The 26717-nt window shown below is 45.9% G+C and overlaps 2 protein-coding genes across 9 annotated transcripts in view; one reads left to right on the top strand and one right to left on the bottom strand.

Moving 5' to 3' along the window:
• On the top strand, positions 1-14358 carry PAX6 (paired box 6). Of its 8 annotated transcripts, none has more exons than XM_086748042.1 (11): positions 1-51; positions 2708-2838; positions 3722-3763; positions 3857-4072; positions 4633-4798; positions 9231-9389; positions 10222-10304; positions 10594-10744; positions 10867-10982; positions 13021-13171; positions 14022-14358. In XM_086748042.1, the coding sequence occupies exons 1-11, from the start codon at positions 42-44 to the stop codon at positions 14105-14107; spliced, it is 1311 nt and encodes a 436-aa protein (XP_086604168.1). In that variant the 5' UTR covers positions 1-41; the 3' UTR covers positions 14108-14358. The 8 variants fall into 8 exon arrangements, with proteins under 8 accessions (XP_086604168.1, XP_086604169.1, XP_086604172.1 ...); XM_086748043.1 differs by having other exon boundaries at positions 10885-10982; XM_086748046.1 differs by having other exon boundaries at positions 3857-3871.
• Positions 14359-25615: 11257 nt separating this feature from the next.
• The window catches only part of ELP4 (elongator acetyltransferase complex subunit 4), a 154193-nt gene continuing 153091 nt past the window's right edge, over positions 25616-26717 (bottom strand). Inside the window, exon 10 of the mRNA XM_086748886.1 lies at positions 25616-26172. Coding sequence (XP_086605012.1) covers positions 26041-26172 — 132 coding nt within the window. The 3' untranslated portion in view covers positions 25616-26040. The remainder of the gene's footprint in view (positions 26173-26717) is intronic.

A 26717-nucleotide genomic window follows, 5' to 3' on the forward strand; every position in this document is an offset into this window, starting at 1 on the left:
CTATAGGCGAGCCCCGTGGGATACTGATCTATCAGCCCAACATGCAGAACAGTAAGTGAATCCGCGCCCCTACGCGGCCGCGGAGGGCAGGCGGGGCCGGCCGCGGGCAGGGAGCCCCCCACACACCCTGGGGTGGTTCGCTTCGGGACGGGGTTGGGGTTGAGGAAGGGGGATGCTGTGGCCCCTGCGCGACCGCGAGCACCGACCGCCCCGTCGGGGCGCGGGTACAGGCGTGGAAAGGGACGGGGTGCGGTGTCACCGGGCTACCAATGCTTGGGCAGTTGGTAACCTAAGCCCTGGCGTGTGTCTCTACCTGCTCCGCGAAGGGATTTGGGCAGGAAAATGGCAGCTGGTCAGGAAAAAATCCACCGTCGTGCTTGGTGCAGTTCCCTTCCACCTCCTGGCTTTATTTGCTTCCCCGTTCTGCATCTTCCGCGGGTTTGTTTATTATTTTTATTGCTTTTTTGTTGTCGTCGCTGCTGGTGTCTCGCCGACGGGTCTCTCGGAGGGGAATGCCCTTGCGCAACGCGGGAGCGCAGGGATCCGCAGTCGGGTGCTGTGGCTGGCGAGAAGCGGGTTTTCCTTGCGCTTCGGCGGAAGGGGCTGCACGGAGGTCGTGGGGGGATGACTGGGGTTGAGCATCTCGCCAGGACGCGCATCTTCCGCGGGGTGGGGTCGGCACAGGAGCTTGGCGGGGTTGCGCGACCTCGCAAAATCACGACAGCAGTCGCGATTTTGCGAGGCCGCGCAACCCCGCTGCGCTCCTGAGCGTTGGGCGCGCTCACCTTGCGCGTGTAGCTGCGGTGAGGAGCGCAGGCCGAGTTGCGCGGCCTATGCGCGGGGCGCTCGGCCCCGACTCCAGTGCCTCAGCAGGGATGCGCGGCTTCGAAACCCTTCTATCATCCCCCCGTAAAATCGGTTACTAAGTTGTCCCCTCGTGAGGAACATAAGGAAAAACACCGATTTGGGGGGAGTTTCTCAGAAAACCTCGGATGGAGCTGTTTTTCTAGTTGGTGTGGTGGGGGATTTCTGTGGATTTTTTTTTTTCTTGGTGGTGGTGTTTTGGTTTTCGTTTTTTTTTTTTTTTTTTGTTGTTGTTGGTTTGTTTTGTTTTTTTTTTTTCCTCGCGTGGGTGTCCGTGCAGTGTATTTTCATTTACACGAAGAAAAAATCCGAGCCCCCGGCAACCCGGGAAGCGTATTACCTGCGTGGGTGCCCTTGGCCGTGGGTTTATGGTAATGGGGGAATGCCTTCACCCGGCCGTGCGGGATCGCCACTGCAAAACGCAGAAAAGATATCATTCGGGTGAAGCCTTTATTTTGTTTAAAGGTCGCGGCGGGCTCTTCAGGCTTTGTGTTAATAACTCCTGGGTGTATATGGCGCAGAGCATCCAAATTGACACCATATGTTTTCCTATTAGATGACTAGCAATAGAATACAAGGCGCATAATCATTGCCACTGGGCGAGATCTACACCGCTCTCCAGGGAAATTATATAATGATTAAGGCTTAACCTTTTAAGTGAAACTTTGATTTTGCTTTCCCCGCTGCCTTTTTTTTTTTTTTTTTTTTTAAATATCGGCCAGCGTCCCCCCTGAAATAAGCTTCCCCTTGACGGGGACGTGGAGAGGGGAGGGAAAAAGGGGCTGGGGAGGGTGGGGAGGGGGAGCCGTCGAGGGACCGAGCTCCCCCTCCACCCCCCCGCCGCACCCCCCCAACCCTGGGGGCACAGGCAGGGAGGGAGGGAGGGACGCAGGGCTCCTCTCCCCGCGGTGGGAAGCGCAGGTCGCAAGGCCGGTCGCGATGCTGGGACCGGGGCGGCAAATTCCCCAGCCCCGATGTCACTTTGAATCCATTGCGCGGGGAACGCGCCCCCACGGTCGTGTCCGCGCAGAGCCCCCGGCTACCTCAAACCACAGCCTCCCTCGGAGGGAGAGCGAGGGGAGTTCAATCCAGCCTGAGTGATATCCAAATGCGGACAGAAAGGGTCGTTTTATCATGCTACTATTTGTCGTGACGATGCAATTTTCAAAAGCAGAGTACTGTCATAAAGTGACACGCCTGCCACAAGTGCTCCAACTGATCTTTTCAATTAGCCTTCCATGCATGATCCGGGGCGACTTCCGCCTATTTCCAGAAATTAAGCTCAAACTTGACGTGCAGCTAGTTTTATTTTAAAGACAAATGTCAGAGAGGCTCATCATATTTTCCCCCTCTTCTATATTTGGAGCTTATTTATTGCTAAGAAGCCTGGGCTCTTGGAGTCAATTTATCAGGAGGCTCCAAAGAGAGGAGAGCAGAGCGCGCGTAGAGCGGAGCTTCTCCAGGGAGACTTCCCAAGCCTGGAGCTTCAGGTCGGGCACCGCCGAGGCAGCTCCGCGCTTCGCTGCGTGGGTGCGGGCAGGCTTACTCGGGGTCGGGGTTTGGTTTGATTTTTTTTTTTTTTTTTCTTTCTGGTTGGGAGGAATAAAAAAAAAAAGGCAAAGCGAGGAAGCAACCCAAGGCGATGCAGCTGGGAATATTCCGGGCTTTCGGGTTGGGTTTGGGGGTCTCGCCGCCGCCGCGGGGTTTGCAGGCGGGGAGCGCGGTGGGGCGCGGACGGCGCCTGGGCCGGGCGGCGTCGACCGCGGCAGGGGCGATGCTGTTCGGCTTTCGCTCCGCGGGGTGCGGGCGGAGGGTGCAATGGTGGGCGCTCTGCTTCCCGCAGGTCACAGCGGAGTGAACCAGCTCGGCGGGGTGTTCGTCAACGGGAGGCCGCTGCCCGACTCCACGCGGCAGAAGATCGTGGAACTCGCCCACAGCGGCGCCCGGCCCTGCGACATCTCCCGGATCCTGCAGGTGAAGGCGGCGGCGCCCCCCGCCCTCCCGCCGCGCCGCTCCGCTCCGCTCCGCAGCCGCTTTGTCCGCCGCCCAGGGCCGAGCCCCCCCACACCCACCCACCCACTCACCACCACCGCCTAACGAACCGATCCACCCGCCTTGTCTCGATTGCCGCTGCTGACAGACCTTTCCACGCGTGTATATATCTATCTATATATATACACACTCACCTTTACGAATCTTTTAAACTAATTTTTTTTTTTGTTCCCCTTTGCTTCCATCCGGTGACAACCCGCACTCTCGTTACAGTCAGTTCGCTGTAATAAACTGAATTATACTGCTCGGCATAATTTCAGTTTCCTCTCCCTCCCCCCACCCCTCCCCCCACCCCGATTTACTTATGATTTTGTGATATTTGTATGCATTTGGCGTGGCTTACAGCTTTTTTATTTTTACCTTTTTTTTTTTTCTTTCCAAAAAGCGGAAAAAAAAAAAGATGAAAAAGAAAAAAAAAAAAGAACCCCCCTCAAAGCCACGCTGTTTTAGCCCGGAATCTGTCTTTTACGGACACTTTTACGGATCTGACGCAGCTCAGGGGTGCTTTGTAAATGCGGGTCTTGCTAACCCCTCACTCACCCTGTTCCCCGCAAGTACTCTGTCTCAGAGCAGTGAGGACGATGCAGACTAGTCTGGCTTAGCTATTGTTCGCATTTCAGGCGAATTTTAACATCGGTACTAAAATAATTACGTTTTGACCAGATTTTTTTTTCTTCCAAATGTTTTTAAAGTATCACTTTTGTAGAGGGTAGGGCCACGAATGTATTTTTTTTTTTTAAGAAAAAAAAAAAAAGACTCTCTAAGTAAGTTCTCATACCATTTAAGGTATATTTTTGTGTTATAGACCCATGCAGATGCAAAAGTCCAAGTGCTGGACAATCAAAACGTAAGCTTGTCATTGTTTAATGCATACTTAAACAATTTTATTTTTGTCTTGAAATCATTAATAATGTGATTTTCTGTCCGCTTCCCTATCCAGGTGTCGAATGGATGTGTGAGTAAAATTTTGGGCAGGTATTACGAAACTGGCTCCATCAGACCCAGGGCAATCGGAGGTAGTAAACCGAGAGTAGCGACTCCAGAAGTTGTAAGCAAAATAGCGCAGTATAAACGAGAGTGCCCCTCCATCTTTGCGTGGGAGATTCGAGACAGATTACTATCGGAGGGGGTCTGTACCAACGATAATATACCCAGTGTAAGTTCATGGAAAAAAAAACCTTCCTGTGTGCCGCGTACAATGCTGGGTAGCCGTAGCGAGCCTCTGCTTCTTTGTTTTGATATCAGAGGAGAGGAGAGCAGGTTCACATCATTTGCATGTGGCAGGGTCAGACGCATTTTTTCATACAGAATCTGACAAATGCCTTTAAGGAGGGGGGAGGAAAAAAAATTAAATAAATTTAAAAAACGCGGGTCACCCCTGCGCCTGGCGCCTCAGGACCGCGAGCATCAGTCGGAGCCATCACTCTGGTTTTGCAGGGTTGGGTTTGGGGCTTTTTTTTTTTTCCTTTTTTTTTTTTTTTTCTCTCTATTCCCCCCCCCCCCGTGGTTTGTTTGTTTGTTCGCACCCCCACCAGCAGTAAGCGAGTCGGGGCGGCCGCAGCGCGCAGCCGGCGCTCGGGGAGCTCCTGACTTGCGCCCAGGTCGAGCCGCCCTCAACGCGGAGAGGGGCGCGCAGGGGCCGCGGAGGTTGCGTGGGTGGCTGGCGGGGAGCGCGCTACCGCACTACCATTGCCTTTCCTGTCCTTTGCCTTCCAGGTGTCGTCGATAAACAGAGTCCTACGCAACCTGGCTAGCGAAAAGCAACAGATGGGTGCCGACGGGATGTATGACAAGCTAAGGATGCTGAACGGGCAGACGGGGACCTGGGGCACCCGGCCCGGCTGGTACCCCGGCACCTCAGTACCCGGGCAGCCCGCCCAAGGTAAGGGACGGCCCCGGCTGCCGCTCCTCGGCCCGCGGCGACCCGACGGGGCTCGGCCTGGCCCGGCGGAGGTGGCCCCGACGCCGGCTCCCCCTCGCCCTTTCTCCCTGACCGCCGCCGGCGGGCAACGTTGTGGGGTCAGTGGGCTCAGGGCGTCCCTCCCGCCGCCTCCCCGGCCAGGTGGGCGGCGGCGACCGGCGACCAGGCGGGGCGGGCTTCTAGCCGCGGGCAGGGGAAGCCCAGGAGCAGCCGCCGCCGCCAAGCCGCGGTACCGGTAGGCGGGCGGGTTCCGGGGCTGGCCCTTAACCTCGCCCCTCCGCCTGGTAAAGCCAGGGGGTCCCGCTCCCAGCTCGGGCCGGGGTCTGCAAAGCCGGGAGGACCGGTAGCGATCTCCGTAGGGCTGATTATAGTTCCTCCTCAATGGACCCGAAAGAACTTTGTAAATATAGGAAACTGTTTATCCTGAAGATTAATAGGTATTTGTTGTAGGAATGACAAGGGGATAATATGAAGGATAATGGGATGTTACGTTACATACTTAGGATGGTTAATGGCTTCTTTTTGAATACGGGCTGTGTTGATGCTCGGCTCTCTCCCTGGCTGTGGTCATTCCTTTAGAGGTGTCTCTACACAACAACCTGCTTTTTGTTTTCATCCCGCGAGGAAAAAAAAAAAAAAAAAGAAAAAAAAGAGAAAAAATCGGTAACAGTGTGCGGAATATCTGGTACAAAGGATGTTTCTGTCACACGCAAGAATTTGTTATGGGAACAATTCTGTCGCTATGTAATTGCTCATTAGAGATCGTTTTGTTTCTCATTAAGGCGACATGAATAAGCGTCTAGTTGAAGGAGACAGCTGTAGAAATGTTCCACAGGAGACCTCTGGACACGATATGGCACCGCTTGCCAATTAGACATGTCAGTTTTAAGAGAAGAAAACAATCTATGAAGGACACTAGAAAGATAGAGCGGAGCCCTCGCTTCCCCCCACCCCCACTTTGGTGTTGGTTTGGTTTTGTTTTTAAAAAAAAAAAAATTTGGTTTGCCCGATGTTCCCCTTCAGAGCCGGGACGGAGCCCACTGGCAGCCGCCCCGTTTGCCCCTACCTGGGCTGCCCCGGCCCCGCTACCGGTACTGGTACCACTGCCCCGGCCCAGGGCCGGCCGGGCGGTGCAGGGGCTCCCCGACCCTTCCCTCCCTGCCCCGCACCCGCGATCCAAACCGCGGAGCGGTGCGCGGCGGGCAGGAGCGCACTTTCGGCCCATGCCTCTCCAAATGGCCGGGGCGCTTTCCGTTTTTTTGTTTTTTTTTGTTTTTTTTTTTTTTTTTTTTTAATGTTGTAATGTTGTTGTTGTTTGGTTTTTTTTTTTTTTTTTTTTAGTAAAGGCGTTAAATTGCTAAATTTAGGTCGTTCCCCCCTCCGCCTGCCCTCCCCAGAGCAGAGCGATGCCTGCGGGCGCGGCTTGCGCGGGTGCGGTGCGGAGCGGGCGCACCCGGGGCCGAGAGGCTCTGTGTGTGTGTGTGTGTGGGGGAGAGTGTTGCGGAGATGTTGGGGAGTTGTGGTGACCCCTCCTCGTGGTGTGGGGGCGAGCGGAGTTTCCGCGGGGGAGCGCGGGCCCCCAGGCAGGAGGACTCCGGGGGCCCTCTCCCAAATTGCAGCCGAAGTAAAGCGGTGCGGAGCGGTGCGGGGCAGGGCTGGCTCGGGCCGAGGGCGCGGGCAGGAGAGGCGACGGGAAGGCAGGCAGGCACTTAAAACATCCGCATGGCAAAATTAAAATTAATAAAATGGATTTCCTCTGGAATATTCATGCTCCCTCTAATGTTTTTCCCTTGCAGGGGTATGTTACTGGATTTTAAGAGTCCATTACTCAAAAAGCATAAGGCAAGGTTAGGTCTCAGAGGGGTACAAATATGGTCTCAATCTGATAAACGCCATGCAGCAGTGAATAAAATAATGGATACATGAGGGCTGACAGAACAAAAAGAGACATCTCTATCCGGGAGAAATTCTCCAGTGATTTAGTGGTTTTAGGGATCACCGAGACTCTGTTTCTTATCTTTTTTTTTTTTTCCCTCCCTCTCTTATAAGACTAAAGCCTTCTATAGGATTTAGACACTTTCTCTTTCAACAGATGCTACAATGTTTTGATCCCAGCTCTATAGCTGAGAGGTGCCGCAATTGGTTTGCTATCTTTTTTTGCTTGTTTTCCGCCTCACTGATTAAGACACTAAGAAACTGAGGAATGATTTTATTTCCCAGCGTCTTTTTTTTTTTTTTTTTTTTTTTTCCAGGAAACAAATCCTATACCCAGCGTCAGATGGTCTGGCTATAGGATAATAGGGACGGACATTCACTCGCTTTCTTACGGATTAGGTCTGGAAGGTGGAACAGCCCTATTGAGATCGCTCGAAAAAAAAAAAAAAAAAGGAGGGGGGGACACGACACTTCTAAAAAGAAGATATCTTAATTGTCCGGTGCGGGGGGCTTAAATAACCATAAGCGAGTTTAGCTCTAGGTGAAACTTTCAGCCGGCTCACAGGGTTGGGGAGCGCACTGAGGCAAGGTTGCAAAAAAAAGACGTGGCTTCAAAAGTTTAAAAATAAGTGAATGGGGAGGGAAAGGGGGTCTCCCGGTCCGGGAAGAGCGGGCGCAGCCCCGCAGTGCCCTCAGCTCCCCCGCGGGTGCCCGAGGCGGGGCGGGCTGCCGAGCCCCGATGGGGCGGGTGGGAGGTCGTGGGGGGACGGCTGCCCATCCCTGCCGCTTTTGGGCGGCGTGCCCCCCCCGGACCCCTTCCCCCTCTCCGCAGTCCGTGCGGGGCCGGTGGGTGCGGACAGTGATGGATGAGGGCGGCGGCGGGGGCGAGGCGGCGGCCCCCGGCGCTGCCGGCGGGGCTTGGCAGGGGCGGCTGCCCCGCCGCGGCGGAGCTCCCCGGGCCCGGGGGGCTTTGTGTGCCCCTGAAAGGCAGCATCCCCCCCTCTCCCCGCCTATTCACCCGCCGCCGGCCGCCTCAATGGGGCTGCGGCCGCCCATATGGTGACCACGGCCGCTGAATCCCTCTGTTTAAATGGGGGAGAAAGTTCGGGTTTTAAAACATTTCAAAGTGGTTGAAAGGGTCCCACCAGATCCTGTCACAATTCCCCCCGAGCTTTGAAGGCCGAGGCCATTGTTCGCCGATTATAAATGATATTACTTTAAAGTTGATTTCCCACAATATTTAAAGGATGTCGCGGGAGTGTCGCTATTTATTTTTGGCGTAACTCTTCAAGGGAATTAGCATAAGTAGCCCATGCGTCCCTCATCCCGTCTCCCCCTTTATGCCACATCAAAATGCCTCGAAAAATATGCTTTGAAAGGAGAGGGAGAGCTAATTTAGGGACCGGGACTTCTTTGCCTGGACAGAAACGCTCGTTTCTCTGGCCCGCGGCAGCCTGGGGTGCCCGCAGAGCCCCGCGAAGCCGGCCGGACCCCGGACGCATCCTTGTGACCCCTTGAAAGGGGAGCACAATGAAACTTTCCGCCTGTTTAATGACAGAAATTACATTAAAAGTGGTGGAAATGCCCCAATTAAAAACGTACCGCTTAAATGATATGCCAGCCGTTCAGCTGCAGAATAGCGTATTTAGCTAGTTGGTGAACTCGCTACTATTTCTTTTAAAATTACATGTTAAAATTTTAAAAGAAATCTTACTTTTCTCTGGTGCAACACATTACAAAGAATGGACAGTCCTTTTATCTAAATATAAAATTCCATTTTCAGCAATTATAGCCTGTTCTTGGTGATGATATAATTACAGCTGTGCTCAGTAATAGGTGTCAAGGCAATGCACACTCATACAATAGTTGAATAAAACTGCAGAACAATGCAGGCACTTCTAAATTCACAACCTTTAAAATGAAATTGACTGTGCAGAATTCAAATAAAAACTGGATAAATATTTTTTAAAAAAGATTACAAGCTTGGTTTGGTTTCTTAATAGCATTTTCTGCAAACCTATCAACATCTAATTGATTAGATAGGAATTACTGATTATAGATAATCTGAAATAGTGAACATCACTATTTTAAATATAGCAATAGGTAAATAAATGCAGCAGACGGAGGAGACTGCCATGGCACTTCAGCAGCGATTCAGGGAAAGAATCACTTTCAGGGGAAAGTATTCTTATGCAGGTTTTGTTCCAGAGGAAAAACAAAATGAAATTAAGACCAGGCGATCGTAATTCCTCATCTCTGATGTTTACGATAACGCTGGAAACTGAAATGTTTCCGTGGCACTCGTGCCATTAGCGCAATGCTGCTTTGATACCCGAGACGGTTTTAAGGGAGGGTGTCAGCAAACATGGCCGAACTTGTTTGCAATCGCATTATTTCTCTGATAGGGATCTTAAAACACGGGTACCTGCATTTCACTTTCTGACTCTTGGTTCCACAGATGGCTGTCCGCAACAGGAGGGAGGAGGGGAAAACACTAACTCCATCAGCTCTAATGGAGAAGATTCAGACGAGGCCCAAATGAGACTCCAGCTGAAAAGAAAGCTGCAGAGAAATAGGACATCCTTTACCCAAGAGCAAATCGAAGCCCTTGAGAAAGGTGAGTGACATTTTCCTACGGCTGAAGCAGGAGAGAAAAGCAAAATGTGCTCTGGCTGTATTAACAGCCGAACGGAAACATGGCACTCACATGCCTTATGTATGTGTATATATTTTAATTCAGTGGCCGCCTCCATGCTCTTTTATTCATCGAACTCCAAATATTCATTGATGGCTGTGGTACGCACCGAAAAGCTGTTAAAGGGTTTTCAAAGGGAATGTACTCAGGGCAGAGATCACAGCGAAACATCAGCCTTACACCCCGGGCTCCTCTCAGGGGGGATAAATCTCCTCCTGCCGACTGTGCTGTGTCCCTGGCTGGGCCACGATGCCGTATGCCGGGAAGGCCAGAGTGGGCAGCTGGGGCTGGCAGCAGCCCTCCATGCCTGCCCCCTCCCTCACTCCCCGTCCCCAGCGCTGCCGCTGCCCGGGGCTGGGAGCAGGTGCCCTTTTCCCTGACCGGCCTGGGTGCACCTCGCCTCCAACCCGCTGCGGATCTTTGTTCTTATTTTCCGCTGTTATTTAGCGACGTGCCATTTCACTTCTTGGTGACAGGGTCAGAGCTGCCTTGGGGACCCCCTCAGCAGAGGCAGAAGCCCTCACTGCTTCTTGAGAGATGCAGCATTGCACCCAAGCCTGCCCGTCCCCTCAGCAATATTCCCCAGCAGGCAAGCATCCTCCTTCCTAACACACACACACACACACACACGTTTTGCCTTTACAGCCATGTTTCATAAAAGCATTTAGAGCACAGGCAGCGCAGGAACGGCTCTGACTTTACAGTCGGATGCATTAAGGCTTTGTAGCTAACACGATGGTATTTCCTTCTGCAGAATTTGAGAGGACCCACTACCCTGATGTGTTTGCAAGAGAGAGACTAGCTGCTAAAATAGACCTGCCTGAAGCAAGGATACAGGTACTGAGTTGCTGCACAGTGATGACTCTTGTTATTTTTACTGTCATAATTTTGTTAATCCTGGCTTCTCAAAGCACAGGGCAGCCCCTCTTTATGATCGGGTATTTGTCCATCTCCTCCTTCAGGCAAATATCAGCAGCTGGTGTTTGCTTCTGCAAGCTGCTTTGCTCCACTGCAAGCCAGCTTTCTATCAGCAGGGCCTTGGGTTTTGGAGGGGGGAGGCCCCACGCCTCGGGTCCTTGCGAGTCCTTGCAAGATCCCTCACATCTCTCAAACGCTGTGCTTCCAGGTGTGGTTTTCTAACAGAAGGGCCAAGTGGAGAAGGGAAGAGAAGCTGAGGAACCAGCGGAGACAAGCCAGCAACACTCCCAGCCACATTCCCATCAGTAGTAGTTTCAGCACAAGCGTTTACCAGCCGATCCCACAACCGACCACCCCCGGTAATGCCGCCAACCCCCTCGCGTCCGTCCGTCCTCTTGGGCAAATGAGACCCTGAGACTGTCTCGCCAATTGTAACTGTGGTCAAACTAATGTGTCCATCTATCTGTCTATTCTATTATAGTTTCCTCTTTCACATCAGGTTCCATGTTGGGCAGAACGGACACGGCGCTCACAAACACGTACAGCGCGCTGCCGCCCATGCCCAGCTTCACCATGGCCAACAACCTGCCTATGCAAGTAAGTCCAGCGCCGGCACCACGGCACAACGCTCCCTCAGGACGTGGCCCCTGGGGTGTGCGGTGGGGGCCCTTCCTCTGCAGGACGGGTGGGTTACGGACCCAAACCATGCTGCAGGGAAACTGGCACCAAAGGCTTCTCTGGCCTCTGAAAAGATGGGATTTTGGGAGAATCACAAGGGAAAGGGAACTATAAGTCCCAGTGCTCTGACAAGCCCTTTTCTCGAATTTTGAAAGAGAAAGGTACTCGAAATTACAAGGCAACAAATCTGGGATGAAAAAACCTTTTTTGGAAAAAAAGGGCGGTTCACCTATGGAACTCGCCTGTGCAGTATTGTGGGAATTGCCGCCCGAATAAGCTGCTGGAGGGATCTGACCTTCTTGGCGTAGGTGATGTGGTGGCGGCGCATTAGGGACACCTGAGCGAGAGGAGGATGTGATTAGCATCAGTGGTTATGCCAGCTAAGCCAGAATTGCAAGAGCTGTCAATCCTCATGCCTGAAAGCATTAGCTGATCACCAGCTGGGTTAGGAAGAAATCTATTCCTTTGGGGTCTGTTTCTATAGACCTTTCAGATGCAAAATTCCTCCTTTTTTAATGGTGGGGTTGGCCTAGGAAGGTGCTGGCCAATTACGGGAGTTTTACAGCTTTGTCTGAGGCACACAGCATTGACCACTGCTGGAGACGGGCGAGCAGATTAGAGAGCCTGACTCCTTCACTGCAGCAATTACTATGTTACTAATTGCTGAACCAAAATTAACCAAATAAAGTTAGAGTCTCGCAAGTCCGTGGAAAGAAATGACGTTGATGAGGTTGCTATTTCGTGACGTTGGAGGCCAGCGACGCCGTTCCCGGCAGCGGGCTGAGAGCAGATGACAAAAGATCAAAGGGTTGAACTGGGGAGGGAACCCTTGGGAAAGCAGGAGGCCCCTGGTTCACTGCCGGGCATCCGGGTAGGGACCTGGCACGTGTGAGCCACTCTGGCAAGTCCTGCCTACGTGGCCGTGTGACGTCGGAGTGGGAGATTTGGCAGCTGAACCATCAGCATCTCCCTGCGGATGTGGGGCGCGTTGCTGGTTCTGCTGGAGCACAGCGTGTGCAGATCCCTCCCGTGTTTGTCTGCTTAGTAAGAGAAGCTGTATTTTCGGAGACAGCATGTGTCGGGGACATGCAGACGGAGGAAATCCGTGCAGACATGTTGAGTCGCATGTGCTTGAAGCAGGAATTACTCATCCTGCTTCCTTCTCCCCCACTGTCTCCTCGTGCCGGGGCTGCAACAGTCCCCATTCCCATGCACCCTGGAGCTGGAGATGCCCCTGCTCGGTCGCTCCCTGGCACCATGCCATCCCTCACTCCTGCCCCCAGCTGCTCTCCCCCCTTGGCAGATGGAGTCTTAGGGGTTGGAATTTAGGTAAATGGAGATGTCTGGTTTCCTGGGAGACTGCTGGCATGGGTTTGGGGTGACCGAGGCTCTGAAGGGGGATCAATGCACAACTATGTTGATCCCCCTTCAGAGCCTCGGTCATCCCAAATCCACACGTTATCTGCGCGTATGTGCAACACGCTTCAGATGCACAACCAGCCTGTGTGCCTCGGTGTAGTAATTTTTAGCTATACCTCTAGTAGTTTTTAGTCACACCACCAAATGTGAGAAAAGCTGCCAGCCCTGCTCTGTCTCTCTGTGGTTGCAAACGGCATGAGACATCTTTCTTGTATGTAAGCACAAAAAAGGGCAGCGCTCAGGCTTTGGTACGTAACACCTTCTTTAGCATCTAGATGTAGGGATCTGCTTGCCAAGCATGTCTGAAAAGGCACTGGTGACTGTCCATGTTGTTTCTGTAGACCAAAAACCTCTGGGAGGAGGCTGCTTGGTTGAGCTCCTAAACAGGGATTTACATCTAGGTCCCTGAATTTGAAAGTGAAGCTCATTTTCCCTTGTGCGTGCTGCTCCTGAGGGCTGGCACATCCAACCCAGAAGAGCGTAACGCAGTGTCTTCCTTGGCCGATACTTAATGCTCTTTTGTCCTTTGCTCCCATAGCCCCCGGTACCCAGCCAGACCTCCTCCTACTCTTGCATGCTGCCCACCAGTCCATCGGTGAATGGACGGAGCTATGATACCTACACCCCTCCTCACATGCAGACACACATGAACAGCCAGCCGATGGGCACCTCTGGCACCACTTCCACAGGTGAGTGTCCCCGCGCTCCCCCTTCCTTTCTGCCAGTGTGGCTTCCTTTCTCCAGCCATCCATTTTTTTCAACTGTATTTGCTGGGAGAGGTTTCTCTGTTTGGTTTAGTAGCTGCCAAACTGAGCAGAAGACAAAATATATATAACCTAGAGGGCTGGAGCAGAAAGTCTGATTTCCAAGCTGCTGCTGAAGAGGTAGATGAAAGATGTCAGATTAACAGAGGTGGCATTTGAATAGCAGTACAGTTGAAAGCTCTTCAGTGAGACCCTCATCCTGCAAAATCTTCGCCATATAATTAAATTCTAAAGCAGCATTTATTTCAACGTTAGATTTCAGCGGAGCTACTCATACCCGTGAAGTTAATTGTATGTGAAAATGTTTGCAGGACTGGGCATGTTTTTACCGTGTCTGTGTCAGAGGCTATTTTTTGCTAAGGATTTCAGGTTATCGGAAAGGCAGGTAACCTGTAGAAATATTAACCTGTGCATAGCAAGGCAAAACAGGGTAAAGAAGGGTAAGTGTCAGCATATGCAGGAGCAAGCCAGACACATTTTAAAAGAACAGAAATGTTCAGTGTATTTTCGGCTGAATTCCCAATTGATACAAATGCGCCGAGGCTCTGGCATTTATCTCAAAGCATGACAGTTTATCTATAACAACAAATCAGTGAGATGTGCACAGATTTTTAAAATACATCCTTCCCCCTCCCCCCTAAGCTGATTCTGCAAGCTGAGAGATGGCGAGATTTAATACTTACCAGAATACAAGCACAAATCTGTGAAACTGTAAAGCAAAAATTGTGCTATGTATAGAAAAACCAAAATATCCCTTTTCCCTCTCAATTTTCAGGTCTCATTTCCCCTGGAGTGTCAGTTCCAGTTCAAGTTCCTGGCAGTGAACCTGATATGTCTCAATACTGGCCAAGATTACAGTAAAACATGTGTTAATTCCGTAAATGACTCTATGGACAACAGTTGGATGTTCAGCAGTATTTTATAAAGGAAGAATGGCTCTCAGAGTACTTCTGTACTGCAACTGTGCCCTATGCTGTAACACATGAAAAGACTTTCACATGGACCTTTGTACACTGAAGGCATTATATCAGTTGGAACAAATCTTCATTTTGGTATCCAAACTTTTATTCATTTTGGTGTATTATTTGTAAATGGGCATTTGTATGTTATAATGAAAAAAAAAAGAACAATGTAGACTGGATGGATGTTTGATCTGTGTTGGTCATGAAGTTGTTTAAAAAAAAAAAAAGAAAAGGAAAAAAAAAGAAGCCATGATCAACAAGCTTTGCCACGAATTTAAGAGTTTTATCAAGATATATCGAATACTTCTACCAATCTGTTCATAGATTATGGATTGATGTTCCAAGTTTGTATCATTCCATTGCATATAATTAAACCTGGAACAATACGCACTAGATTTATGTAAGAAAAATATCTGTTGGTATTTCCAAAGGTTGTTAACGGCTGAAGCTATGTGCAAACAGGGGTTAAGAGAGAACTTTGATGAAGAAAAGAGTTTGATAGATAAAAGGTAGATTGTGTCTTCGATATAATCCAATTTGTTTTATGTCGAAATGTAAGTATTTGTCTTCCCTAGAAATCTCCCAGAATGATTTCTATAATAAAGTTAATTTCATTTATATTTGACAAGAATATTCTATAGATGTTTTATACACATTTTCATGCATCATACGTTTCTTTTTGGTCGGCAAGAGTTAATTGTTCTTAGATATAGTTGTACTACTGTTCACAGTCCAATCATTTTTGTGCATCTAGAATTCATTCCTAATCAATTAAAAGTGCTTGCAAGAGTTTTAAACTTAAGTGTTTTGAAGTTGTTCACAACTACATATCAAAATTAACCATTGTTGATTGTAAAAACCATGCCAAAGCCTTTGTATTTCCTTTATTATACTATTTTCTTTTTAACCTTATAGTGTGGTGTTGCAAATTTTGTTACTGTGTTAGGTTAATCTCATTAAGTTTTATTTTGAATTTATTTTCAGTTTTCAATAAGGAGGAATGCTTAAGAAACGTTTTTATAGACTTTCAGCCCTTCCACCAGCCTGTAATTTGGGCTAACAAAAAGAAGATAGGTTCACGTATCTAATTGCAGCTGAGAGCAGGAGGAGGTTGTTTATTTAGCTTGGGTTTCTGGGGACGCTCTAAATGAACTCCAGAATCCAGCAGAATTTCCAGTGGGGAGTTTGCATCGTGCCAGTCAGTGGTGGAGACGCGATGCACACCCGTGTCTATCTGTTGTAATTATACGTAAAGTACGTATAGACACATAGACACAGAAATATGCATTCCTGACTTCTAAAAATTGTTTTTGTTAGGATGCTTAAAAAAGAAAAAAAAAACCAGCTGTGTTTTTAACAGGCTCTTTGGGAGAGTGAATACCATCCCTTTATATTGCCACACAGCACAATCTTAGTGTAATTTTCCATTGAACTTGTAACCTGGTTAATACCTCAATGCGCTTTGTGTGAGGGTTGTTAGTGTGGGCGTGGGTGGAGAGCTGCATGTCAAGGAATAATGAGAGAAGACAAATCAACAGGCAACAACAATGCGAGCTGGGACTGGCTAGTGAAAGCTAAAGGCCTTTAGTCACTGGCAGGGAAATCTAAACATTCCCATATCTATGAAGCTGGCTCATTGTGGTGCAGTTGTTACTTGCGATGCTGTGCTGAAAAAGGGATCTCACGATTAAAAAGCCAATGCGTGGGGAGTTTTGAGTCAAAGCACAGGCATCACAAGCAGCTTTTGTAAAGCAAAGATCCTATCTAGGCTGGTTATGTTTTTCTTTTGGCGTATTTGTCATTGCAGATAACGCTTCATTGTAAACTTGGAGTAGCAGAGCTGCGCTGCTGAGGTAGTCGCGACGCTGCAGATGAGATTAAACGCACGTAAACTCCAGATCCTTTAGGGACAAAGAGCAGCTTCGTTCAAAGTATGATATGATAGCTAATCAAGAGCCTGAAGCAAGCAAAAATGGGCAAAATTATTAGATTAAAACCTTTCTTTTTATTCGATACTGGTCAGTTGTAAGTATACTTGTTATACCAGAATTAAGTAGTTTTAACTACCTAGGAGCCATCCATTGGCAAATATTAATGAAACCTGGATTTTTTTTAAAATTTAATTTATACATATTTTTATCGGACATGCACATGCACTTTATATATTTATAAGATACAGATAGATTGCGTGAAACACCACAATAAGCAGGTCCCTTCTCGCATAGCTAAATCGATTCTGCGAACAATTAATTACAGGTACAAACCCAGCTGCCTAGCGTGTTTATACCTACTAATGTAGTTTGTTATCTAAATGCCAACTTCTGCTCAACTACGGATGGAAATGAGCTTCCCATCCCTTCCTCCCCCAAGAGCTTTTGTGCCGTGGTTGCCGTTTCTGCAGGTGTCGTCGATATGCGGGCAGAGGCAGCTCCCCGTAGCTCTTTCCCTGCCCTTCCCATGTTTTCCTGGCCTTGCAGCCCCACCGCCTGCAGTCCAGCTGCTGGTGGCCTCCATTGAGCCATTGCCAGCCCTCTATGCTCCTTCTGAAGGCTTCTTCAGGGCAGGCTGTGCTGCGGGGCTGCAGCCTTCCACGGCCCCACGCCTCTGTGGTTGCAGCGATGCTATAAAGCAGTTGCGTGCGCGGATGAACCTTGAGCTTATTTCGGTGACAGGCTAGCTAGCCGCGGCGGAGAGGAGACATTTCTGGCTCACTGGCTCGTTATTGTGCCCTGTGGAAGGAGGTCGGCGGGGAAAAGTCCCCGGCTGGCTGCACATCGGGAAGAAGTTAGGGCATTTGGTCCCCAGAGCATTGCTTGCCTTGAAGAGCTGCTGTCGTGCGTGCTGGGGGCTCTGTGGGTTTCAGGCCGCCTTGCGCTGCAGGTCGCGTCCACAGCCCCGTCAGGAGCCTTTTCCCCAGGGTGGGTCGGGGCCGAGCGTGCGGGGGCTCCCAGGCCCGAGCACCGGTGCTGGCTCCCAGTTGCTCGCTGGGGGCCAGGCGAGGCCCCGGAGCCCAACGGGCCTCGGAGCATCACTGCAAAGGGGCCAGGGGGTTGTGTGCGGCTGCGTGGGGACGTGCTGCCTCGCCAGACACCGCTACCGGTCGCAGCAGCGGGAAATGACAGTCTCCAGCACGCTCTGAACAGCCTCTAATATCCATTTTCATCCCCTTTCTTCTTCCAGAGCTGTATTACTTACAAAGACCGAAATCTGCTGTAATGTATTGCTCAGTCTAACACTGCAATTTCCAAGGGTCTCCTCTTTTTACCACTGAAATTAGTGGGAGTTTTGCTATGGATTTCAACAGGAACGAGACATTTCTGTGCATGTGGTTAAAATGTATTTCATAATAACACCTTATACTTTATTTATAAGCCCCTCCTAAGGCATTTCACAAATTATAGTCACACAAGAATTGATGTGTGAGCGCTGTCTTAATAACACTGTATTTTGTATTTCAAATATTGTGTTCTAGATACAATATTTACATTCACAAGTGAAAAGGCTGCTAACCTAACAGTTATTGTTCAGAGCAGACAGATGACGAGCCATACATGCTGATGGCGAAGCAGACATGCATGCGGTGACACACGTGTTGGAATTGCCTCGCGCCGTGCAGAAACCGGTTTTAACTATTTTTAAAAGGTAAGCGCAAGCCAGCCTGTGCCCTGCTCCAGGAGGCAGGAAGAGCTGCTTTCTCACCCAGGCTGTAACACAGAAAGGGGATTTCACCACGTCGTCTTAGCTACATCTTTATTTATAAAATGAGGAAAATGCTCCCATAGGCTGGTTTACAGTCTAACATGGGATTTATCTTTTAGGGCGAGATTACAGTTGCAAAGAATAACCTGGGCCTGTAACACACGTCGCCTCCCCCAGGGTTTGCAGCTTTGGTAGTCCTATTTCATTCACTTTCTATGGCCAAAGGTGTCTGGCTTTTTTTTTTGTTGTGGGTTTTTTTTTTTTTTTTTCCAATTGATTTTTCTGGTATTACTGACTAAAACATATTATTTGATTTTCTCTGAGTAATACGTGCAGGTTCAGTGTTATGTTAAAGTTTAAATTTGTTCTGCATTGCCACGGTATAAACAGCACTAGGAAAACTGAAAAGCTATCAGACTTTTTTTTTTTTTTTTTTAGTTTGTTTCCATTTCCTCTTGTGCTCAGCTTCACCAGCTGAGCATTGCTCCATGTGCAGCTGATAAGGCTCCTCTGCTCTGGGAATGGTGTAGCATCTTCTTTTTAAATAACCCTTCTTTGCCAAGACACCTGCTTGCTTAATGAGCTCCCGTAGCCCTGTTTCTAATTGAAAGTGTGATTGGTACCTATAAACACCCAAATACCACCCCACCCCCCCTCACCATTAGAAATAAATAGGCATATAAATTACAGATGTGAGAGTAGAGTCTGTGATGGCTGTTTGGTCTTGTTCAGACGGCAAGTATTTACGTGCGTTGCTGTGGAGAGCAGGCAGCTCTGGGAGCGTGTCTCTGTGAGGTGTGCAGGGACCCCCGGAGCCCCTGCCCTGTATGGCGTGGGAGGGGCAGAAGAGATGTTCCTCCTCTTCGGGTGGAAGAGAAAGCATGGAATATAGCTCCTTTGGATTACTGCTGGAGAATGATGTTAGGCAAGTCTCTCACGTATGTTATCTGTTCAGCAATTCTTAGAGAAAATAGCAGAGGATGGAGCAATCCGCGTGAGACGCGTGGTAGTAAAGATAGTACGCTTTGGATAGGAGCCAGGTTGGCAAGTTCCTTGCTTCAGAACATATTGTAAATTAATTCCTCCCCTAATATTATCTTAGATGTAATGAAAGAAAAACCCAGTATATCAGCAGACAGTTACTTAGGGTAGCTTACTTAGTACAGTTTCCTACCCTAAGGTAGCAAGATACTTGGGATAGTTTCCTATCCTGTGGTAGTTTTCAATAGTGATTGCATGGAAGATGAAGGTGTCTTCATAGGGACTGCGGAAATGAAACCTCAAAGGAATGAAACCATTTGATCAGTCTTTTAACACGTACAGCTGACATGCATGACAGATTTTCACAAAACCTCCAGCTGCCAGAATCTCTGTTGTTTCTTTTGAAGGTGGCCCTTTAAAGAAAAGTCCCCATGAAACCTGCTTTCCCTTAAGTTTCATTGTGAACTTCTGACGACTACATTTTAACACTGAGCATTTCAGGGCCTTTTGTACTGTTTCCTTCCTCCCCTAGGTAATATCCCACCGGGTAATATCCCTGGCGAGATGACTGTCATTTTGAAGGGGGTGAAGATGAAAACTCACGTCTGATGCCAATGGGCTGTGTGCTGGAGTTGCTTTGCCCCTGCAAAGGACCATGACACTGTTTTTACTGGGCTGGTAGAGGTCTATGGTTTCTTGGACACTGGAGCCTGACCTCCGAAGTTGAACTGCAGCTGGGTCAGACGGTGAGCAGAGGTTTTGTGAGTGACCCAGGAGGATCCTTGTTACCTTCAGGTGCCTGACAGGAGCTGTAATTTCCATGAAATCCTCCAGCAGAGGTTGCAATTGCCTCCAGGCGCCTGACAGACCTCACGTACACTCCAGCAGCTAAGATCAGTGAGGGCTGCGAATTGCAGTTCTTCCTCTCCTGGGACATACGAGCTTTTCCAGCTGCACCGGAGCAGTTTGTAGTTTCACAGATAACCTCCTTCAGGTCAGGCCTCTGACGATGGATTTTGAGAAGTTTATGTACAGTTATTCCACAGAAATTACGTGTAGGGCACCAGAAGGACTCAAGCTCTGATTTATACGGAACTGCATACCGCAGATAAACACCTTCAGGTTGTTACAATAAATATGTTAACTTATCATAAGTGAAGAAAAATTTATATTTCTCCCTGTAACTGCTTACGTTTTACCCTTTATATTTCTCTCTGCAAAGCTGCCTTCGTATTCAGAATCTGTAGTCTGCAGCTTTGTGTTTCAAATACTGCAGGGGAGGGTTTATTTTTTTTTTTTTTAAACTCCCTCTGTCAGATTGGATTAGATAAAAATCCAGTCATTTAAATGTTATTTTTTTTTTTTTTTGCTTTTAAAGAAGCAAGTTGTCCACTTTAATTTCTCTGAATTTAAGTCATCATTGTTCCTTTGCAAAACATGCATTCAAACCCTGCAATTCTTACTTAAACTAAACTTCTGCTGGGTCTGATTATTTTCTGGGTTACGATTCAGTTGATCTGCATGAATTGTGGTTGATGTACACCCATTTGGGCAAGAACATACTTAAAACTTCATAGAGCCTTCTATGGGCAAGGACTGCAGAATGGACTCCTTGTTCTGCGCCCATACTCTTTTAACTGTCTCTATCTGCTATGTTCTCTGTCATGCATGAAGTAATTGTGCCTACCTACAGTACTGCTTGTTCTTCCATCCTCTTCCCCAGTGTTTTATTGTGGTAAAGTTTTATTTGCTTGTCTGAAGCCATTGTATTGATGGTGTATGTTTGAAGCTCCCTACCTATGACCCGTTGCTAGTTGGGAAGAACCTCTCAGTTTTCAGGTGGCCGCTGGGAAGGCTCTGTCTCTCACACAGATGGACTTGCTACTCCACACTTTGCAAGAGTGTACTGTCAAACTCCTTCTCACTCAAGTAATTTTCCAAATTTGCTGAGCTATCCTGGATGTAGGCTGGGAAGCACCATAAATAGAAATTTCACCATGCTGGAGAGTCCTTCCAAATGCTTTCTTTCGCCTGTCTCTCTCTATCTGGTCTTGACCGAGTTCAGCTTTATTCATTAGTTTAGCTTTTCCAAGTGCAAGGCCATGTTAGTGGCAGGAGCTTTGTTATACACAAAGAACAGCCGATGTACATCTGTGGTCTGACCAGTTCATCTGTGGATCCATACAGATGTTGAATGTGCCTGGAGAGGAAATGGACCCACTAAAACTTCCCCAGTTAGGACACAAGTGCGGGAGCTGCAGTTTCCAGCTACGGCTGCTAGCTGAAGATGATGAGGCTGGAACTGGGAACAAGTCCTGCTAGAATGATCCCTGTCCTATTGATTTAAAAAAGGTCAGGAAGGCAAATCCATCTCGCAGCAGTGCGAGTCCCAGGCCAAGAATGATGCCCTGCACAAAGCGGTCCTGGTCTAGAAGTACTAGCTCTGAGATACTTTGATAATATAAATAAATATGTACTAAGAGCTGCATAAAAGTCTCACTCAAGCAACATATTTTAAACAAGTTTACAGCTTTTCCTCTGCACAATATGCTTTCCCAAAAATACTGTCACTGAAAACCACTTGATTTCATCTCTAACCTCAAACCAGATCTCATTTCTGTTCACCTGTAAGTCTAATGCCATGAAATTGCAGCAAGAGCTTTCTTTAATGTGGTTTGCTCCAACCTGACTCCAAAACTGCAGCTGAATGGGCACCAAAATTCACCTGTTTTGACTTTTTAAGAGAAAGCTTCTCATTCTGCAAGTGCTGAGAGCATTCTGAGGCTGAACGTTCAGACTCAAAATCTGCCAGCACAGAGTGAAGACTTCTTTTTTTTTGATTCTTGCTGCATTTTGGATTTAACATTTACCTTCAATGCTGGAAAACATTAAAATACGTTGGTTTTTTTTTTTTTTTTAATAGAGGAATGTGCAGCTACAAATTCTCTAGATCTGCCAACATTTTAAAAAAGATCCACTGGACCTAATCCTACCAGCTTGCTCCTGGACTAAATCATCACTGACATCTCTGGAAGATTTTTCAGATTAAGCTCTACAGCACCAGAAAACCCATGTGCAAAAAAAATATAGAAAGCACAAAAGATGTCTTTGTTTTGATATGAACAGAAGGTCTGCAAATTAGTTTGATGTGCCTAATAACTTTCAAAATTGTTTAAAGGCAGAGTTTAAATAAGCAGTGAAGTTTTCAGCAGACGCTTCGGGATGCTTGATGCTCAACGCTCCTGAAAATCTGTCTACCATTCAGATGCTGAAATACAGATGTAGGCATCCACTATACTAATGAACCATTTTTGGAAAAAAAAATGAGCCTAACATTTGCTTATATTAGAGTAGAGACTGGAAAAAATTGTGGTGGAATTTTTGTTTTCTGTTCTTTTTTTTTTTTCTATTTTTCTCTTTTTTTTCCTCCATTTGAGTTGCCTTTTTTTCTTAAGATGCAGGGGATTCACTTTCATCCTTTTTCTTCACAGGTACATTTATTATTGAATAAGCACCATCATGTGCTCAGTGTGATTAAAAAAAGAAATGTAGGCCTTGCACTCAGGTAGCTCACATGAGAAAATGAAAATCCCAAGAGATGTCATGGCAAAATTGCTTCCACTACCTCTTAAAGGCATAAAAGCATCTTCTCTCCTGTATCCTCTGTAGTTACGGACAATCATTTCTCCAGCACAGGAAAAAGAAGAAGACAACTTACTTAAACTTCTGGAGAAATACTGGTTTAATGTGTGTGTGTGTGTGTGTGTAATACTTGTAATACTTGTAATATACACACATTTTTAAAGTTATGGTTAGAACCTTCTGGTTTTAGAGAAAACTTGATTAATCGCTCACTTTCCGATATCGACATAGTAAAAGATTTTTGTATTTAGATGGTTGCACTTTTCCAAAAGCCATGTTTGGAACAACATCACTATTTTATATTACATTTAAAGATGAAATCAGTGGCGTGCTACAATATGTATCAAATCTGAAGTAGCATTTTCAGATGCTTATAGCTACTGTTACAGAAAACTGAATTCAGCTGCATCCTGGAAATTGCTTTTGAAATTTCTTTACATAGAAAAAGACTTTATCTATCATAATATTCGTCTCATGTTCCAAATACTTACATTTTGAAAACCTCAACACAACAGAAATTATATAAAGAATTCTTATTTGACATACTAAAGACACAATATTTTAAATTTCTTTACTGCTTTCTTGACTGCGTGTCACAATTCTGTAAAGATCAGGTTCTTGTACTGAATTGGGAATGCCTTCACTGGGATGAATCTATTGTTTTCCTGCCGAGTTTGGTGGTTTCAGTTTGTAGCCTGCTAAAAAGTAGGAAGTTCTGCTTAAAAATGGCAACAAACAAAAAAACCTGGCACCACAATCTTTGTGGAAAAGGACTCTCTGAACACAAGCAAGGATCACACAGATTTTCCATCCAAGCCAACGAGGGGACTCTGAAGACGCAAAAGGAAGCTGGTGGCACCTTGCAACAGTCTGTCAAGAGGCTGCACCCCTTTGTTAAATATTTGTCTTCAAATCAAGAGAAGAAAAAAACAAAAGATGTTTTGTACACAGGTGCTTGACAGTCACAGAGTGGCTATGGGGAAAAGTCACAGAAAATCACCATGTAAACACTTCCGCTCCCCAAGTCAAAATTGCTTTTGGTGCAATGAATGAAATCTACGCTGTATCTACTACGGATCTACGTACTATCAGGTAGCACGTACACGGCACTATTTCACTTATCAGTTTACTGGATAAGCCAAGTCACTGTCATATGTTGTTGTAACCGATACGATATTTTGGAAGAAAAGAAATTTTGCTCCATGTTTTTGCCTTAGGTGAACAACACTGTACATCTGTATACTCTAACACTTATTTTACAAAGCGTGTTTAGTGACTCAGAAGATAAATTAATCCAGATTTGCAGAAGGAGTTCCCTTTATTATTAAAAATACTTGTCAGCTTTTATAGTAGCTTACTGAAGTTTTGGAAATGGAAGTCTTGTAAATGCATAGGGGACACATATACTTCCATATATATATGGAATACGTGTGCTATTCACTAACAATTTTCAGTTAATACATTAACTAGAAATGGATTGTGACTTTCATGATCTTTTCTCCCCTGTATGCTAAGTCAATGACCTATTTAAGCATGCTGGCAGCAATTTATATGTCTTGTGACTTTATATTTCACAAAGAAATAGTGTTTTGTGTTATTTACATTAAAAAGATGTACTACGTAAAACCTCACCTTTGTTAAAAAATCACTTTATCCTAAGTATTTAAATTACTTCATCCTTTCAAAAGGCAAAATTAAATATCTAATGAGAACTTCCATTCAATGTTACACATAATAAAAAAAGAGAAAAAATGTTTGAGACATCAATGATAATATTTTAAATATATTGGCATAGGAAAGTAGATGTCTTTTTGCTTTATTATACTGACAGTTCAGTTCTGAAACTTTATTTTGAAAAGATTTAAAAAGGATTTGTGTCTTTTAGAATAAAGAAATATAACAGGCATATCTAAAAAATATAGAAGAGAAAATCTGATTGTTACCACTAATGAAATAGCTGATCACAAAATAGTAGTCTTTTTGATTTTGATCACAAAAAAATAAACTGGTAGTGACAGGATATGATGGATAGATTTGACATCCTGGCAAATCACTGTCATTGATTCAATTATTCTAATTCAGAATAAAAGCTGTATACAGTATGTGTTTATGCTACAGTGGAGTTTTTTAAGTGATTGACATTCATCATATTAGTTAGACAGTTTTAAAAGCTATGTCTTTGTTTTACACAGCGTTGTCAAGAAAAAAAATAAAGTAGAACCTGGATTGCAGAAAAAAAAAAGCACCACTTAAACAACGCCTGGTTCCAAACCCATCAAAATAAGTTACCATTATTGCATCCTATTAACATGTTCTTTGAAGAGTCAATTTCACTCCAGCCATGTAATATACTATTATAAAGACTAAATTTTGCAACTGTAATGCAATCTTACAGCTGGGTGGCTTGGAAGTTCTGCGGAGAAGAAGATATTACCTTTCAAAATGGAAGTCAGCTACAGAAGAAAGAATGCAAACCACTTTAATTTACAGGTCAGCTTTGCTTCACCGTGCTTTTGTTTGATGAGATTTACACAGAGATACACACAAACCAGTTAGAAGTTCACAAATTCTATATCTGAGGGTACAGAAGCCTGAATTCCTTGTATATGCTGCTCTGCTTTAGACCAGCATGCTGTGATATCCTTCCCCGAGCTCAAATGCGCTCTTCTGGTTTTCTAGCATTAATGTACTTGTCCGTTTGAATTTCAATCTTGAATTATGTCTGTTGACATAATTTCATAGTGCTGACTTCAATGGGTTAGGATTACTGTTTTGAACTACATAAGGAAATCAATTCTTTTCTCTATGGTTAGTAAATTCCATTCAAGTGCATTTTAATGCATGTAGCAAGCCATAAGGCAAAGTAATTATCTACAATATATTCTGATTAAAAACCCAACTATTCTTAATTACTGGCATATTAGAATAAAAACTATCTTATATATTTTAAATTTATTAGTACATATTTAATAAACTAATGTAAATATTTCCTGAAATTTAAGAACGGTATTTCAAATTAAAAAAAAAAAAAGTTTTTAAAACCATGACTGGGTAGTTTGCTTTCAGAATAACACATGGCTTAGTTTCATTCCTTTATTTCAATAAACCGTCCAACTTAATATTCATACAAAATATTAAATGTAAGAGTATTAAAATTCCATTGGAAAAAGTATTACTTTATTTTTATTGTAAAAAAACCATCTAGAAATGAAAGGGTAAGAGTAATCTTCGTATTTTAAGGAAAGGAACAAAACACTGTATATTTCCAATCGAGCAGAACAATGGCAGGACACAACATAAGAGAACCTTTAACAAAAAGCAAAATGCAAACAAGCCCAACATTAGCACAATGAAATCAGAACAAAAAAAAAAAAAAGGAAGGCATCATATGATAACATGTATTTTTAAAGACTGCTGGGTCAAATCATTAAGAAAAATATTTATATAAGTCATTAACACTCATAATTAGAGTGTCATATAAATCTGAGTGAAACTGCTAAGTAGAAATCACTAGAAGTCCAGGTGCTTCTTGCCGATGGCCATAGCACCACATCCTGAGCTCAGCAGTTTGGCGGATTCTGCCAGATCCTGTTTGCTTGTGCGGCTCACTGTGTCTGACAAGTCCGGAGGCAAATGCAGTCGCTGTGGCAGGAGATTTTCAGGAGGCAGAGGGAGAGAGATGGGGAGAGAGAGAGAGAAGAAAGCAAGAGAGGAAAAAACAGAGAGGAAAAAAAAAATAATTGCAGTAGAATTTATTTTCCATAGCATATTTCAAAATGTAGTCTTTTTCCCGATCGAGCAATGTTTACTCACACAAATAAACCACTTCCTAGACACTCTTTTAGGCTGACCTGGAAACAGTTTTGTATGTTTTCAATATAATGGATTCTGCAAATTTGAACAGATTTTTTCCTCATGAAAATTTTCTGAACAAAATCCAAATTTGCTCAAGGTACTTGATTACATCTATGGGCATTTTTCTTTTAAAAACAAGTGTTTTGCCTCTATGTCAACCCCTAGATCAAATCCTTTGATTTCTATGGCATTACAACGTAAGTATAGTTTTATTTCAAACAAGCATACTTTGTGGCAGTCTGAAAATAAATTATGTGATGGTCAAAAGATGGAGAGGGCTCACCCTAGTTGCAGCATTACTCTGCTAGAGTTTCTTCCTGCTATGCTACTGT

The sequence above is a fragment of the Chlamydotis macqueenii genome, chromosome 5, assembly GCF_036417535.1.
Source record: "Chlamydotis macqueenii isolate bChlMac1 chromosome 5, bChlMac1.mat, whole genome shotgun sequence".
Lineage (NCBI taxonomy): Eukaryota > Metazoa > Chordata > Aves > Otidiformes > Otididae > Chlamydotis > Chlamydotis macqueenii.